At 46.6% G+C, this 14576-nt stretch overlaps 1 protein-coding gene across 1 annotated transcript; it reads left to right on the forward strand.

The window, feature by feature from the left end:
- Window positions 1-68: 68 nt before the first annotated feature.
- LOC120707610 (serine/threonine-protein phosphatase 7 long form homolog) lies at window positions 69-8888 on the forward strand. Its single transcript, XM_039992539.1, has 10 exons — window positions 69-89; window positions 168-377; window positions 6091-6172; window positions 6345-7067; window positions 7148-7282; window positions 7363-7571; window positions 7661-7964; window positions 8033-8131; window positions 8210-8566; window positions 8655-8888. The coding sequence occupies exons 4-10, from the start codon at window positions 6642-6644 to the stop codon at window positions 8796-8798; spliced, it is 1674 nt and encodes a 557-aa protein (XP_039848473.1). The 5' UTR covers window positions 69-89; window positions 168-377; window positions 6091-6172; window positions 6345-6641; the 3' UTR covers window positions 8799-8888.
- Window positions 8889-14576: the final 5688 nt, after the last annotated feature.

The following is a 14576-nucleotide window of genomic DNA, read 5'->3' on the forward strand; positions in this document are numbered from 1 at the left end:
ACGATTAATCGTCCTGGACGTCCTGGACGGTCCCCAGGCGTCCAGACCCGTCCAGCCGTCTTGAAAACATGGCACAAGAACAGATGCTGGTATATCATATTTACACGCCGTACTGTGTAAACCTACTGAATATCGTAGCTTACCCGTTAGCATGTTTCTTCTCTCAGGCGGCCTGTCAGTCGAGCAACCTACACCAACCAAGGTTTCAGGAAGCCCACTGTGCTTGGACCATCCTGTCAGCTATTTCGGCACGAGCGCTTTTCTAGAGATAAAATGAAAGTGTCATGGTTCCAGCCGGCATAGCTTCCAGTTTGAAAGTGGAAATGAACAATCCCAACCATTTGGTTTAAACTCGAAACTTTTGTTCCGTCTGTCGGGTAAATTTGACGTGCATATGCTCCACCTGCTAATTGGACTCATTTGATATGCACCGACCCTGCCTTTCTTTTCACAACTCAACAGTCACGATGCCGAATCATGTTTCCTTTGGTGCGAAAAGCACTCGCTGACCCGAATCCTGCTCTTACCGGGCTGTCACCGATGATTGCAAGTGGATAATCAAGTTGCAATGGCTCGGATATTGCGCCATTTGTAACGGCCACCATCTCAATCGTCTGAACTGAGAGGTCGCGAACCGCGTGTGGCCATGCATGTACGACCACCAGACCATGGACTTCCTTCGAGACGTGCACTACCGTATCACGCCCATGTGCGTACCGGCGGTTTCCAGCTCAGGTACGCCGCCGTGTCAGGTCAACTGAAATTAGCTGGAGGCAAATACGGAGCCAGCCAACAACCGAAGCTACGAACCATCCATCCGCGGGGGAATGTTCGGCGGCGTACCAATCGGCGCATGCAAAGGCTGTCCGCAAGTCAGAAGTGTTCAGCGTACAAGACAAATGCCGTACGTACTTGGGTCCATGATTGTACTGTAATCCGCGCATCAATCCAGCATGCGCATGCTCTACACGATGGGAAGCAGCTGGATTTTTTTTATTTTCAACCTTTTTTATTAATATTTTAAGTTTAACCTGTATTAGGATTTTTTTCATGACATAGTCCGTTTGGTCGCGCCATCTCGCATGTCGCTACGGAAAGCCTCTGTAGCGCCAGTGCATGTGGCGTGACAGTGTTGCCACGCTGGCAGCCCGAGCCAGCGGTGTGCCGTGTCGGCGATGACATGGCCGTCCCTGTTGCGCCGCATGCACTGGCGCGACAAGCCTGTCGCGCCATGCGGGCTGGCGCGACAAGGCCAATGTCCTGGGCCCGCGCCGGCCTCTTGTCCCCCACCCTCCTTTTCTTTCCCTCACTCATCCCGACCAGAGCTGCTCCCAGGCGTCGCCGCCGGCTGCCGCCCCCCAGATCCCCCCCCCCAAATCCAGCGTTGGGGGAGTGGGGGGAAATATTCCCCACCCTTCCCCGAAGGTATTGCTCTTATTTTTTCCTCCTTTAACCATGCACATTTATAGATATTAGTGATTCTTGGTGATTAGGTTTTGGTTCTTGATTTGAGAAATAATGTCGTAATTGATAGTTTTGTCATGATTAGTGCTTTAGATGATGCGTAGATGGTACTCTGCTCTCGATTTGGACGTGAGGTAGTACGTGCATGTATCGATTAATATGATTTCTAGGATTGAGTAGTGGGGATGTTAATATGGGTTTTAGACATGGATACTAGGCACCGTGAAGAATTATTTTTGTAGATGATTTCTTTGTATAAGTGATGAAGGTACAAAGATTTCTTTTTTGTTGTAGATGGACGAATTAGTTCGGGTTTTTCACGGTGGTATGGTTAAGGAAAAATGGAGAGTTTGAGAATATGGTAGAGGATATCGAACTGTTGGATAGTCCTCCATTGTTAAAGGATTTGGTAGACCGGGTGGTTTCAAAACATTCATGTGGAATTGATGAAATATCTCTGAGGGGCAGATTTGATTGTGGTAAAGCTAGAGCACATTATGTTTTGATGACATTGGAATCGGAGATGCATTAGAGAAAGTACAAGGATATAGTAGCTCGTGCAAATATGGTTTGTTTGGAGGTGGTTGTTGAAATAACCAGTAGAACAAGATTAGAAGAACCAGTTGGGAGAGTAGATGAAATTCCATTTCATATTGAGAATATGACTCAAGAGTCAACCTTTGTAGAAGATGTCCCAAATCCCACTTGTGCTTCGGATTACGATATGGCAGTCGCATCCGATCATTTGGGGCCATATACCTTCGAGGCATAGGATGACACGGGTGCTGCAGATGATGATGATATTTTTTTTAGGTTCGGAGGATAGTGAATACGATAGTAGTGATGAAGACGACGATGATGAAGACAACGGGGAAGAAGAACGGGAGGGTAATGGTGTTGAGGCCCAAGTAGAGCAGGAAAATGATGCCGGCGATGGTGCCAACGCAATTGATGAGCAAAAAGGTGGAGATGAGGAGTCTAGGGATGGGTGAAGTGTTCCAAGAACATTCTCGGCGGTGAAGTGTTTGAATCCCCTTTCGGCTCTAATCAAGCTAGGTAGAGTAACATCCCTAGCCATATACACGGTCAAAAGCTTGTCCACAATCTCACGGTCACCCCACTTGTCACCACCAAGAGATTTGATTTGATTTGTGATTTTCTTCATGCGGTTGTACATCTCTTTCACGCCTTCATCCTTCATCCGGAATTTCACACCCAACTTCCACAACTTTCCAAAGATCCTTGTGGATTGCATTCATGTAACCGAACATCTTAGTTTTCCATTGATTATATCCGGTACCATCAAAGAAAGGTGGCTTGCCCATATGAATTGATGCATTGTGCTCACTAGGTAGAGAAAAAGTGTAATCATGAGCAACTCTTCGATAATCACCTTTGCCTTTTGATTTTGATGAGCTGCCCTTGTTTGAAGAGCGTGAGGCTCTTCTCTTGAAATCGGTGTCGGAGTCATCACTAGAATCAATGATAACTCGGGAGCTAGTCTTCTTCTTCTTTTGCTCCTTCTTATTTTTCCTCCATGCCTTCCACTCCTCATAAGACATCTCATCATCGGATGTCTCTTCTTCACTTTCTATTCCGCCATTCTTTTTCTTTCCCTTCTTGTTGTTGTTGGATGGCTCTACATTCTTGTCTTTGTCTCTTTTGTCACTAGGATCACCTTTTTCACCTTCATTAACCGGAATCTCTTGATTCTTTTCATCATCCGACATCTTGACCTCTCCGGACGGTTAAGCCCTTTGAATGGAGAGCCAAGCTCTGATACCAATTGAAAGGATCTTAAGATGCCTAGAGGGGGGTGAATAGGCAATCTACAATTTAAAAACACTTAACAAAAGAGTCAGACACAGACTAGCCCGGATACTCCGGGTATATTCCCGGATACTCCGGATTTGGTGGTCCGGACTATCCGGAGCTATATCCGGAGTCTCCGGGTTTGAACAACCTGAAACGAAACAGCAAGTATCTCTGCAAGAAAAGTAGATCGAGCTAGATAAAGAGTACCAGGGGTTTCTTAAGGTTGATATCCAACAAACGAAGTTCACTAGAAACTCGTGAGTGAGTAGATCGAGCTCAAACTCTAGAAAAGAAGTCTCACAAGCAAATGATAATGAAATCAAGTAAACTAAGACAAAGGAGACAAGTATTTGTTTCCCAAAGTTCACACCTGAAGGTGCTACGTCTCCGTTGAGGAAGAATTCGAGAGACGGTGCTCAAGAACCCCTATGCTCCTCTCCCAAGGGCGAGATCACCTCTCAAGCCCAAGGTTACTTACTATGGATTCCTCAGCGAGGAATGAAGATTACAAACTTCTTGTGCAGCTCACAATCTTGGTTGAGCAATCACAAGCACGCCTAGCCGTCTAGGAGCACAAGGCTCCAAGAGTAACAAACTTGAATCCGCGGGCTTGACCAAAACCAAGTGCTCAAGAGATGGAAATGGGGCTCACTAGCACTAATCCTTGCTCTTGCTTGCTTCTCACTCAAATCCCTCAAGGGAATCACTCAAGAATGAAGAAGGGAGAGTGAGGGAGCTCTTTTTGGCTTAGGTATGAGTTCTGTTCGTCCAAAGTGGCAAGAGAGAGGGCTGAAGGGGTATAGAGGGGGTATTTATAGTCTTCAGCCCAAAAATAGCCGTTGGGCGAAAGGGTACCCGGAGACTCCGGGTATATGCCCGGAGACTCCGGGCAACCCTGATTTTTCAGCCCGGAAACATCACCCGGACACTCCGGGCAATGAGGTCCGGAGTATCCGGCCCTATACCCGGAGTATCCGGGTAAGACAGGGAGAAACTTCGGTTTATGGCTCTTTTGAGTTGTTTTGTGGCTCACAATCGTTTGCATAGGTTCTCTTGAGCACAAGATCTAAATCAAAAACCCTTGAACCAAGTCCCTCTTGATAGTACGGCGTTCCTATACTCAAATTTCAAATTCAAAATCTAATTTCTTGAGTAAACTTGAACTTCGCTTTTTCATTTCCTTTTCGAGGGTCGTATATCGTCACTTGATTCACCTATACATGTTCACCACCTGCACACATGCTCAATTACACGATTAAATGCACATGTGTTTTGTCATTAACCACCAAAACCCACTTTAGGGTCTAGATCACTTTCACCCTCACAACGGAGTGTACAAGTATGTTTTACAAAGGGTGTTCTGGTGTTTTGCCCAATGTGCTGAAGCATTCCAACATTGCTGACATGTGATCCTCGTGGACGCCACATTCCTTACGGGTAAATATAAGGGGGCACTAATGATGGCCGTTGCCGTGGACCCTGATAGGCAACTAGTCCCTCTAGCATTTGCTTTGACCGAAGGAGAAAACAATGATAGCTGGTCTTGGTTTATGAAGCTAGTGTGGTGGTATGTGTTGGGCCCCTCCAGACAAATTTGTATGATATCTGACCGGCACCATGGTCTCCTAAACTGTGTTAAAGAGCACATGGATGGATTTCCACCTCTTGTGCATAGGTGGTGCATGCGACACTTTACAGCAAATATGTGGAGGCATCAGAAAAAGAAGGAACTAATTGAAAAACTAAAGTTGTTGTGTTCAGTGCGCACGGAGAAAGCTTTTGAAGAAAAACTTGCAGATTTAGAGAAGGACATGAATGAGAGGGCGAAGGAGTGGTTGAAAGGTGAAATGGTAGACAAGGACAAATGTGCTCTTGCTTATGATGAAGGGGGGTTGGCGGTACGGTATCATGACCACAAACAATGCTGAGTCAGTGAACAATATATTCAAAGGTATTCAATCAAGACCTGTTGCTGGCATTGTAGAGTTCTCTTTTGAAAAGTTGAACGAGTACTTCGTCGATAGATGGGGGAAAGCTCGGAGTTTGTTGGATAAGGGTCAACAGTGGGGGCTAATAGCGCATGAACACCTTGACGATGCCGAGAATAGATCGGTGAACCAACTTGCAGCGCCGTACGGGCCTGAGAGAATGATTTATGGTGTTAGAGGAGCAGGAGGTACAAATATAGGAGGTGAGAGTCACGGAGGACGCCATTACATAGTGGACCTCAGATCTGGAGAGTGCACTTGCATGACTCCACAATTGTTACACCTTCCATGCTCGCACCTAATAATAGCATGTAGGGCCCGCAGACTTTGTTCCAAAAGCCCCACTTACTTGAGTCCGTACTACGCTCGGTCGAACACAATCAAAATATGGGAGCCTAGTTTTGAACCTTACCTCGATCCGTCTCAATGGCCGGAGTACAAGGGAGTAGAGTACGTGCCGGATGCGTCACTGTTGAAACCTAAGAAAGGAAGGAGGCGAAAGAAAAGGCTCAAAGGTGATATGGATGAGGCGCAAGGTCGGGCTAGTGCAGACTACGGAACCGGTGACTTTGATGAGAACAAGAGCCAAAACCGTTGCTCCAAGTGCCATAGATTTTGTTCTTAGTGCAAATGTAAGAAGAAAAAGAAATCGAAACGGAAAAAAACGGCTGACCAAACCCTAAGTCGGAGAGGTAGACAAACAATAGGCCGAGAGGTACATTATATTGTGCATATTACGTGTTTGTAAAGTCATGTATCTTGAATTTAATATTATTTGTCTGAATATTGTTGGGACTAACGATGCTTTGTTTCTTCTATGCAGGATGGCTCATCCAATGTTCCCTCTCCTAGAGACCTTCTACGACTCCAAGCACCGCGCTCACGTACTAGCTGACGAGGGGGAAGTAAGTGGTCTTTATCAACTTATTAGTAGAGTTCTTTTGCAAATTGTCATTTATTAGTAGAGTTGTTTTATCATCCAATCCCTGAGATGGATGCACCCTATTTGTAAAACATTGCATACAACATTAACTCATACATACATATTGACACCCTATTTGTATGTTCCCATTTCAGGTGCTGTAGCCCCTACGTGCGCGTACTCACTCGCCTCTCCGGTGGGATGAGCGGTACGCGCCGTACCTTCGCTGGGCTGGGTTGCTGCCTCTGGCTCGAGTTGTGTGTGCTGGTCTGCCAGTGATGGATGCACCGCTTCTGACTGCTTTTGTTGACCGTTGGAAGCCGGAAACACAAACCTTCCATTTGCATTGCGGTGAAGTCTCCATCACTCTACAAGATGTGGCAATGATTCTTGGGCTGCCTCTGGAGGGAAATGCAGTCACTGACATCATATAGAGTGAGGGATGGAGAGATATGGTTGAGCAGCTGATTGGGGTTCGTCCACCAGAACCGCCAGAGGGAGTCAATGATAGGAAGACCTCAGGGGTGAGCTCGGCTTGGCTCAAGCAGAATTTCAACCATTGCCCCCAAGGAGCACCTGGGGAATTGGTAGAGGGCCATGCACGTGTTTGGTTGTGGCACCTCTTTGGAGGCTTCTTGTTTCCTGATGGTTCAGGCAACACTATATCATGGATGGTCCTTCCTATTCTTGGTCAGCAGTGGGAAAACATTACACAGTATAGCTGGGGGTCGGCCACACTTGCTTGGTTGTATCGACAACTTTGTGACGCATGTCGGTGGGTTGCTAGCGACTCGAACCTAGGAGGGTGTGCATACTTATTGCAAATTTGGATTTGGGAAAGGTTTCCAGTAGGTCGGCCCTACCGTGGAGAACTAGAGGTACGTATTACGATGTTTATGAAGGTTTGGTTAATGTCGCGAAAACTTGTTTTTTTAACACATTTGTGCTTTTTTTACAGCCTTGGCCGCACCATGACGAGCAATCGAGGCTGACAGTTGCTTATTGCTGGAAGAACGTGGGAGCTGTTAGAGGGGACCCTGCGCACCGCTACATGCACTACATGGATGACCTTGACTGTCTCACGCAAAATCAGGTAATGACTTGTGAAATACCTCCGAAGATGTACCAGACATGTTTTGTCCAAAGTAGTTGTCGTGATCACCCCTTTTGCAGATCTTTTGGACACCGTATGACAGAGACGAGCTCGAGCAGTTGGGCCTCAGCGACTTGTGCACACGAGATGAGGAATTATGGAGGAGTATTGTTCCTTTGATTTACTTCTTCACCATCGAGCTCCACCAGCCCCACCGCGTGAAGAGACAGTTCGGTAGACTGCAATACTTCCCCCCTGAAGCTATTTCGACCTCGCAAACTTTGCACAGGTGTCTGGTTTAATTTCCAACGCCCTTTGAATGACTATTGATTCACCACCGCGGCAACCCCTTATATTTCACAACCGTATTTGTGGCAGGATTGACAGGAAGAAAAGATACGCTAAAAATGACTGGCGTGTGAAACACGCGGTTCCTCTTGGACAGTGGGAGCAAAGGCAAAGGATGAACCCTGACTCTGGTCCGGCGCATAGGCACAATCATTACAAGGAGTATCTTCGTTGGCTACATTCAGTGTCAAGAGTTTCAATAAAACCTCCTCGGTCCACTGAACCTATAGAGGATCGCGAGGACACAGACGACGAAGATGACATCGTGGACGAGTATGATGAAATCACTCGCGCAGGAGTTCAGCCCGAGAGGGCCCCTTTGCAGAACTACATGGTATGACAAGCTCCTATAATTCCCTGTCGTACGTTGCAGTTGATGTTGCACTAACTGCTGTGTTTTAGGCACAACAACTCGGCCGCCTAGCTAACGAGGCCGGTGTCGCAATGGCACATGCAAGCCAAGGAGGAAATGGAGGGGGACACCTACGAGCGTTTGCCGAGGTTAGTTCTTTCGTACTAAATTGGAATACCTTCACATTCGGTTCAATATCTCGTAATAATCTTGGTTTTGCAAAACAGAGGGTCCGCCGGAGTTGCAAGCGGATGGCCGCAAAGCTAAATTGCATGGCTGCGCCGGACCAGGCTTTCGCACCTGGGGCACATGTTCCTGGAGGTTCTAGTGCGCATCACACCTCTTCGACCACAAGGACTCCAGTTCACTACGGCGCGGCGACGGCTAGAACTCCTTCGCGTTCGACATCGAGAACGAGCTCACGTGCCGCTTCTAGGGGAAAAGCTGTACAAGAGCCACATGACACGGACGAGTCCGACACGCAAAGCGACTCAAGAGATGAAGACCCGGACTTTGAGGTTCTTCGGATGTCACAGATGTTCGACGCTCATCCTGCCACGCAGACTCAGGGCGAATCCAGCCAGGTACATTTTACACTCATTCTTGACTGTATTTAGCAAAACAATATTGTTTCTTGCAGCACGAGTACGTACGAAAATGTGAAACGTGCAGGCCATGCAGACTTCGCACCCTCGACATCATCCACGTGACCGTTCCGATGTTGGTAGCGTCAATGTGTTGCCTACGGAGCCTGGACGAGCACGGAGGCACAACGACCCCTTCAGCCCACAGGAGCAACGTCATCGCCGCTGTTAGATGCTGTAGATGAAGGAGTAGCGACACCTTGTGTGCGTGTATCATTTGTGTTGACCTTGTCCAAACCTAGATACTTATTTTTGTGTGTCATGCACTCTTTGTATTCATGTTTATCTTGCACTATGAAACCTATGAATCGTGTTGACCTTGCACTATTCATGTGTTTGATGCAATGTTTGTAAGACTGTTGCACTCTAGCAATCTTTGTATTGACTATTAATGTGTTTGATGTAATGTATGAAACTTATGAACCACCGGCCAGCACTTGGTGCTTTCAGACAGCAGGCAGTTCTGCAGGGCGATTTGCTTTGCAGTCGCAGCTGGCAGTCGCAGCGAGGTTTCTTGGCTAAAACATTGACAAACCTGGGCTAATTGCTGTCGCGCCAACAAAACTGGCGCGACCAAACTGCACTGTCGCGCCCATGCAGATGGCACGTCAAAGCCTGACACAGATCTTATTCCCAGGTCTGTCGCGCCAACATCTCCGCTTGCCCAGAGTGGACTGTTTTCGCGAGTGGTTGGCGCGACAGAGGGCCTGTCGCGCCAACGACTCTGCATGCCCAGAGTGGGCTGTTTTCGCGAGTGCTTGGTGCGACAAAGGGCCTGTCGCGCCACTACAATTGGCGTGATAGGCCTCTTGTCGCGCCAACGACTCTGCATGCCCAGAGTGGGCAGTTTTCGCGAGTGTTTGGCGCGGCAGGCGCGACAACACTGCTATTGTGACTTCAACTACACTGCTATGTGTTGTTATTGAGCTTGAATGGTTGTTTGCTGTTTGCGGCAGTCTTCTCAGCTTTGCCCTGTTGGTCGTCAGTGCGCTTTTCAGTGTCTGATCATATCAAATTATTTCGCTTTGCACTGTTGATGGTTAGTGCGCTTTTCAGTGTCTGATCATATCAGGGAAACTTTTCAGTGTCTGATCATATCAAGGAAACTTTTCCGCTTTGCACTGTTGATGTTCAGTGCGTGTGACACCCCAGCCCAGGACTTAATAGGATTAATAGGATACTCATAAGAACAAGTTGCAACTTTTTTTCTGGAAGCCAGTCTTGAAAGAACTCCGAAGTTAAGCGTGCTTGACCCGGAGCAATTTCGGGATGGGTGACCGAGCGGGAAATACTTTCCGGGTGTGCACGAGCGATGACAAAGTGTGCAGAAAAGACATGTGTTGGTTTGTGAGGATAGTCTGTGTCCTACTTAAGCTGCCAGATGTAAGCGGGCCCGGCCTTGGAGAGGCGGGACGTTACAGAATGGTATCAGAGCCGACTCTCGCGGTTTCACAGGCACGTACGGGCATAAGTGTGGCGGAACCACCCAAAACTACTGGGCCCGGGTGCACTGATCTTTGTTGCTAAGCAACTCTGACCCAAATTGGCACTCACCGGTAGTTCCTCGAGTGAAGCCTCGATTAAAGCCACGCTATTCCAGGATCACCAGACAACACTCACACGAAGGTGAGCCCAGAGATTACAACACAGAACATTTCATACATCTCAGAGTGATTGCAGCGGAAAGGAAATTTATTACAAACCAGGTTCAGAATAGTATAGTACTACAGAGTTCCATCTACTCAAATTATTCCAGTCTCATTGTTCAGCGGAAGTAGTAAAAGATAACTAGCGAGATAACGTGACGCATCGATTAAGCCCGTACGAAAGCGTCACTCAGCGGGAGGGTGGTCAGCACCAGCTGAAGGGCCATCCCACTCTACAGACCAACCCAGAGGCAAGGTACACGGCCAAGTAAGGCTTGCAAACAGATCCTCGAAGTTAGTACCTGAAAAACAGTGCCACAAGCAAGGCTGAGTATACTAATACTCAGCAAGACTGACCCGTCTCCGGATATAACATAGTCCGATAACTAGACATGCAAGGCTTTTTGGTTGGTGGGGTTTGTTTTGCAAAAAAAAAATGCCGCTAAATGTTGATGCTTACTTTCAGGTTTTACTTAGCCATATTCTAGTTGGATTAACCATTCTAAAATTTGCAACTAACTCTACAAAATATGGTAGAGCAACCATTTAATCAACCAGCAGTATTATCATCATCATGTTCCACTTGTTACTCTGTGTGACCGAAAACTTTAAGCAATCTCATGCCGTGAGAGGCGGACGATTCTGAATCGAATTTCAACCTGGCTAGGGGAACCTAGACCACACGCATGGGGATCGACTTCGCTTCCGCCCACGCTACAGTTCCCCTTTCTTTCCAGTCCATGGATCCGGGTCACCCTCCCCGACTACAGAGCCCAACGTCTCTGTACCCGTACGTCGCGACAAAAATAAGACCTACTCTACTAGGAGGGTGAAGGGTCGTTCCACTCGCCGGTCCAATCAGGTACTTAAGCTTACCGATTAACATATTTCTCGGCATGTGGCTAGTACTTTCAAACGCTTAACGAAATGAGCCACACACCGCGACCTTAGCCATTTTTGACTACACCAGCGGGGTATCACAACTACACAACCCGCCCGTTGTCCTTATATTTCAGCAGGAATTAAAGTCAGTAAAATTCCTATTTGCTCGCGAGAGGCAGAAAACCCCTCGACTTCTACCGTACCTAATTAGCATGGCAACTAGTCGATGAAAAGATCCGGTATCAAACATAGGTACCTAGGGATCAAGCATCTAAGGTTTTAGATCAACGCCTAGAAAACTTAAATGCATAAAGAAACTATTACAACACATTAAGTAGATAAATGAATAATAACTTGAAAAATAGGGCATAATGCATCGGGGCTTGCCTTCTTGGGCACTGTCAGGCAGAAAAGCCTCTGGGGCTTGGCCCAGGTCTTGAGACAAGTTAGCACAGTTCAAATTGACCTCCTGATCCACACGAGAGTCCGCGGGCACCAACTCGTAGTCACCGTCCGCGAGATTGACCGCTTCTATATGCAATGCGAGATTATGAGTTATTCATGGATAACGACTTCTTTCCTTCACGATAAAGTTGTAGTTCAACAAAAGTTGATTTAGTGATGATTTCACATTTAATTTCATGGGCAGTCATTTATAGAGTAGTTTCTAATTTCACTTTTCTTCATAAAAGAGTTGTGTGGTTTGGTTCTCATTTTTATCATTATAACACCTAGCATGCTTTCATTATTTCATAATAACAAAACTACTAATGAGCTAGTGATGAACAACTAAGTAACACAGATCCAAACTTAAGCATGTATGGTATAAATTTCAGATTCTAACCATAAAGCAATTGCCACAACTATTTATGCAAGTGGAGTACTCCAGTTGCTTCACCTTTTTGCACAGAACGTTTGATATTGTTTCTGGTGCTACAAATTTTATGTAAGCATCTACCAAGCATCTACTTAGTACTGTAATTTATCCAGATTTTATTCACTTATACAGCAGAGGTGACAAAAAGAACAAAAACAGCAAGCCATTAACTAAGATTAATTATACAGAGAGTTACATTAGGGATATGGTTCTCAAATTCTTACCAGAGTCTATTCATAAGCAAAACATACTCCAGAAAAATTATCAAGCTTTATATCCACCAGATAAATTAGTTATACGATTAATTTAACATGAGTTAGCATAAATTTCTCACAGATCAAATGACCAGTAATGCATGTGAACTTTTTATTACAGACAGACCATACTCTACACAAGAACATGTCAAAATATCATGATGAGATATGGTGTATTTTACTCAGAACAAAAATGGTAAAACTAGCCATGAGATGCTAAGCATGATTTTTAACTAGAGAAAAACTCAGTAACTGCAGCTCAAAATTTTTAGGCAAGACCACAGAACTAAAGTTAGACTTCAGAAATAAAAATAGATTTTTCTGAGTAAAACAACTATATATAATGAATTAAGTTTATTACACAATCATAAAACATGGTATATAGAAATGAAACTCTAATAAATCTGAAAAAAAATTTAACAAGGTTTCAGTTACATATGTACGCTGTAAAAATTCCAGAGCAAGTTCATGTATATATCTTCCAGTATTAAATCTAGAAGGCCAACAATAGATTAGAGAATCTTGATTGTTCCAACAAGATAAATGTTAGGGTTGGGTGCCATATTTTTACTGTGATCTTAAAATTCCAGTAGTGATAACATATTAAAAAATCAAGGTCAGTTGTTGAGTAGAACTTCCTGAACATGGATAGGGTGATTTTCTTATTCTTTTTCCCAGATTAAATTTGGTTGCGTTTCTGCAGATGTGACTGTTACAAAATTTGTAGATCTTGTTACAAGGATTCCAGATCAGTTGATTTTACATTTTTACGATTTTTCTGTGATTTATTTTGCATTTTAGAAGTTTACTGCCATACACTGGAATTCTTGCAAACACACCCTTGAACGAAAAAAAGAAATTACAACGGGCCCTTCGCCGGCCTTCTCCGCCGTGGCATCTTGCCGGTGGTGTTCTGCTAGGCAGGGCTTACCGGGGCTGCCACAGGGAGGCGCGTGGGAGAGTAGAGATCGAGGAACACCTACCCTGGTCGGCGTTCGAGGGTTCGGTGCACGGAATCGAGCTCGTCGGCGTCAATGGCGGAGCGGATGTTCGGGTCGCCGGCGTTGTAGGTGAAGGAGGGCTCGGGGTAGGAGAACAGGGCGCGCACGAGCACCACGAGAGCTTGAGGATGCGCCTGGGGTAGCTGTCGTGCTCGGTCTCCCTCTAGGCTGACCGGTCCGCGGTGAGCCCGAGCTCGCCGGCGGCGGCGCAAAAGGGGAACGGCGTCGGGAAAGGGAGTGGGTTCGATTCCGCGCGGGTGGAGCTCAACTGGAGGGTGGAGAAGCTTGTGGGGTGGTCGGATGGAGCAATGCAGGGCTGGGGTGGCTGGTCCGCGCGAGCTAGATCTCGCCGGCCATGGCGGAGCGGCGGGAGGAGGAAGAAGGAGAAGAAGCCGCGCAACGGCGGGGCTCTGGGGGTCTTTATAAGCCAGAGAGCACCTGGGCGAGTGGGGTAGCGTCTGGGGGCGGTCGATTTGGCCCTGGGCGACTCGACGGCGAGCGGGCGGAGCGGGCAGCGGGCGCTGCGCATGGCGGGGGTGGCGTGGCGGCTCGGGGAAGTGTCTGGGACGTGTGTGCGCGTGGGGAGGTGCCAAGGGGCAAGCCAGGTGGCGCTGGAGGGTTCCCTGGTCCACTTGGCCACGGGCGCGCGGTGGACGAAGTCCACCGGCGGCGTACGGCGGGCGGCGGGAGAAACAGAGCACCGGGAGGAGAGAGATGGAGGTGAGGGTGTTTTTGTGATTTCTGAAAATCCAGGGACCTGCCGGTAAACTAAAAATATCTCCTACTTAGAGGGCTCAAATGAAAAAGTGTTGAATACCAATTTTGCATAACTTTTCAAGAACTACAACTTTCGTGTTATGCAAATTTTCATTTGAAACTCACATTTTGAACTATTTGTAAATTTGCAAACTTGCACAAAAGGGCTTTGATTTTACTTAGTTTTTTATTTGTTTTTGGCTGAAGTTCAATTGAGCACATGTCAATTGAAGTACCTCTCATGAGGCAACTAAAATTTTGTGCACATTTTTGAAGTGAAATTTGAGTAGCTTTTCACTCTTTTTCCTTTCTCCTTTAATTTCTTTTGTTTACTATGACTTTTATTTGACCCCTTCTTTTTGAATTAATTTCCCCCATTTTTCTTTTAAGTTTAAATGGGGTACAATGATTGTATTTAAGTGTACTGACACCTGAGGTGTCACAATAAGTGTGCGGGCATGAGCACGGGCGCGTGGGGGCGCAGATGCCACCGGCATGTGCACGGGCGCGTGGCGGGTCAGTGCACGGGCATCT

The sequence above is a fragment of the Panicum virgatum genome, chromosome 5K (genome assembly GCF_016808335.1).
Source record: "Panicum virgatum strain AP13 chromosome 5K, P.virgatum_v5, whole genome shotgun sequence".
Taxonomy (NCBI): domain Eukaryota; kingdom Viridiplantae; phylum Streptophyta; class Magnoliopsida; order Poales; family Poaceae; genus Panicum; species Panicum virgatum.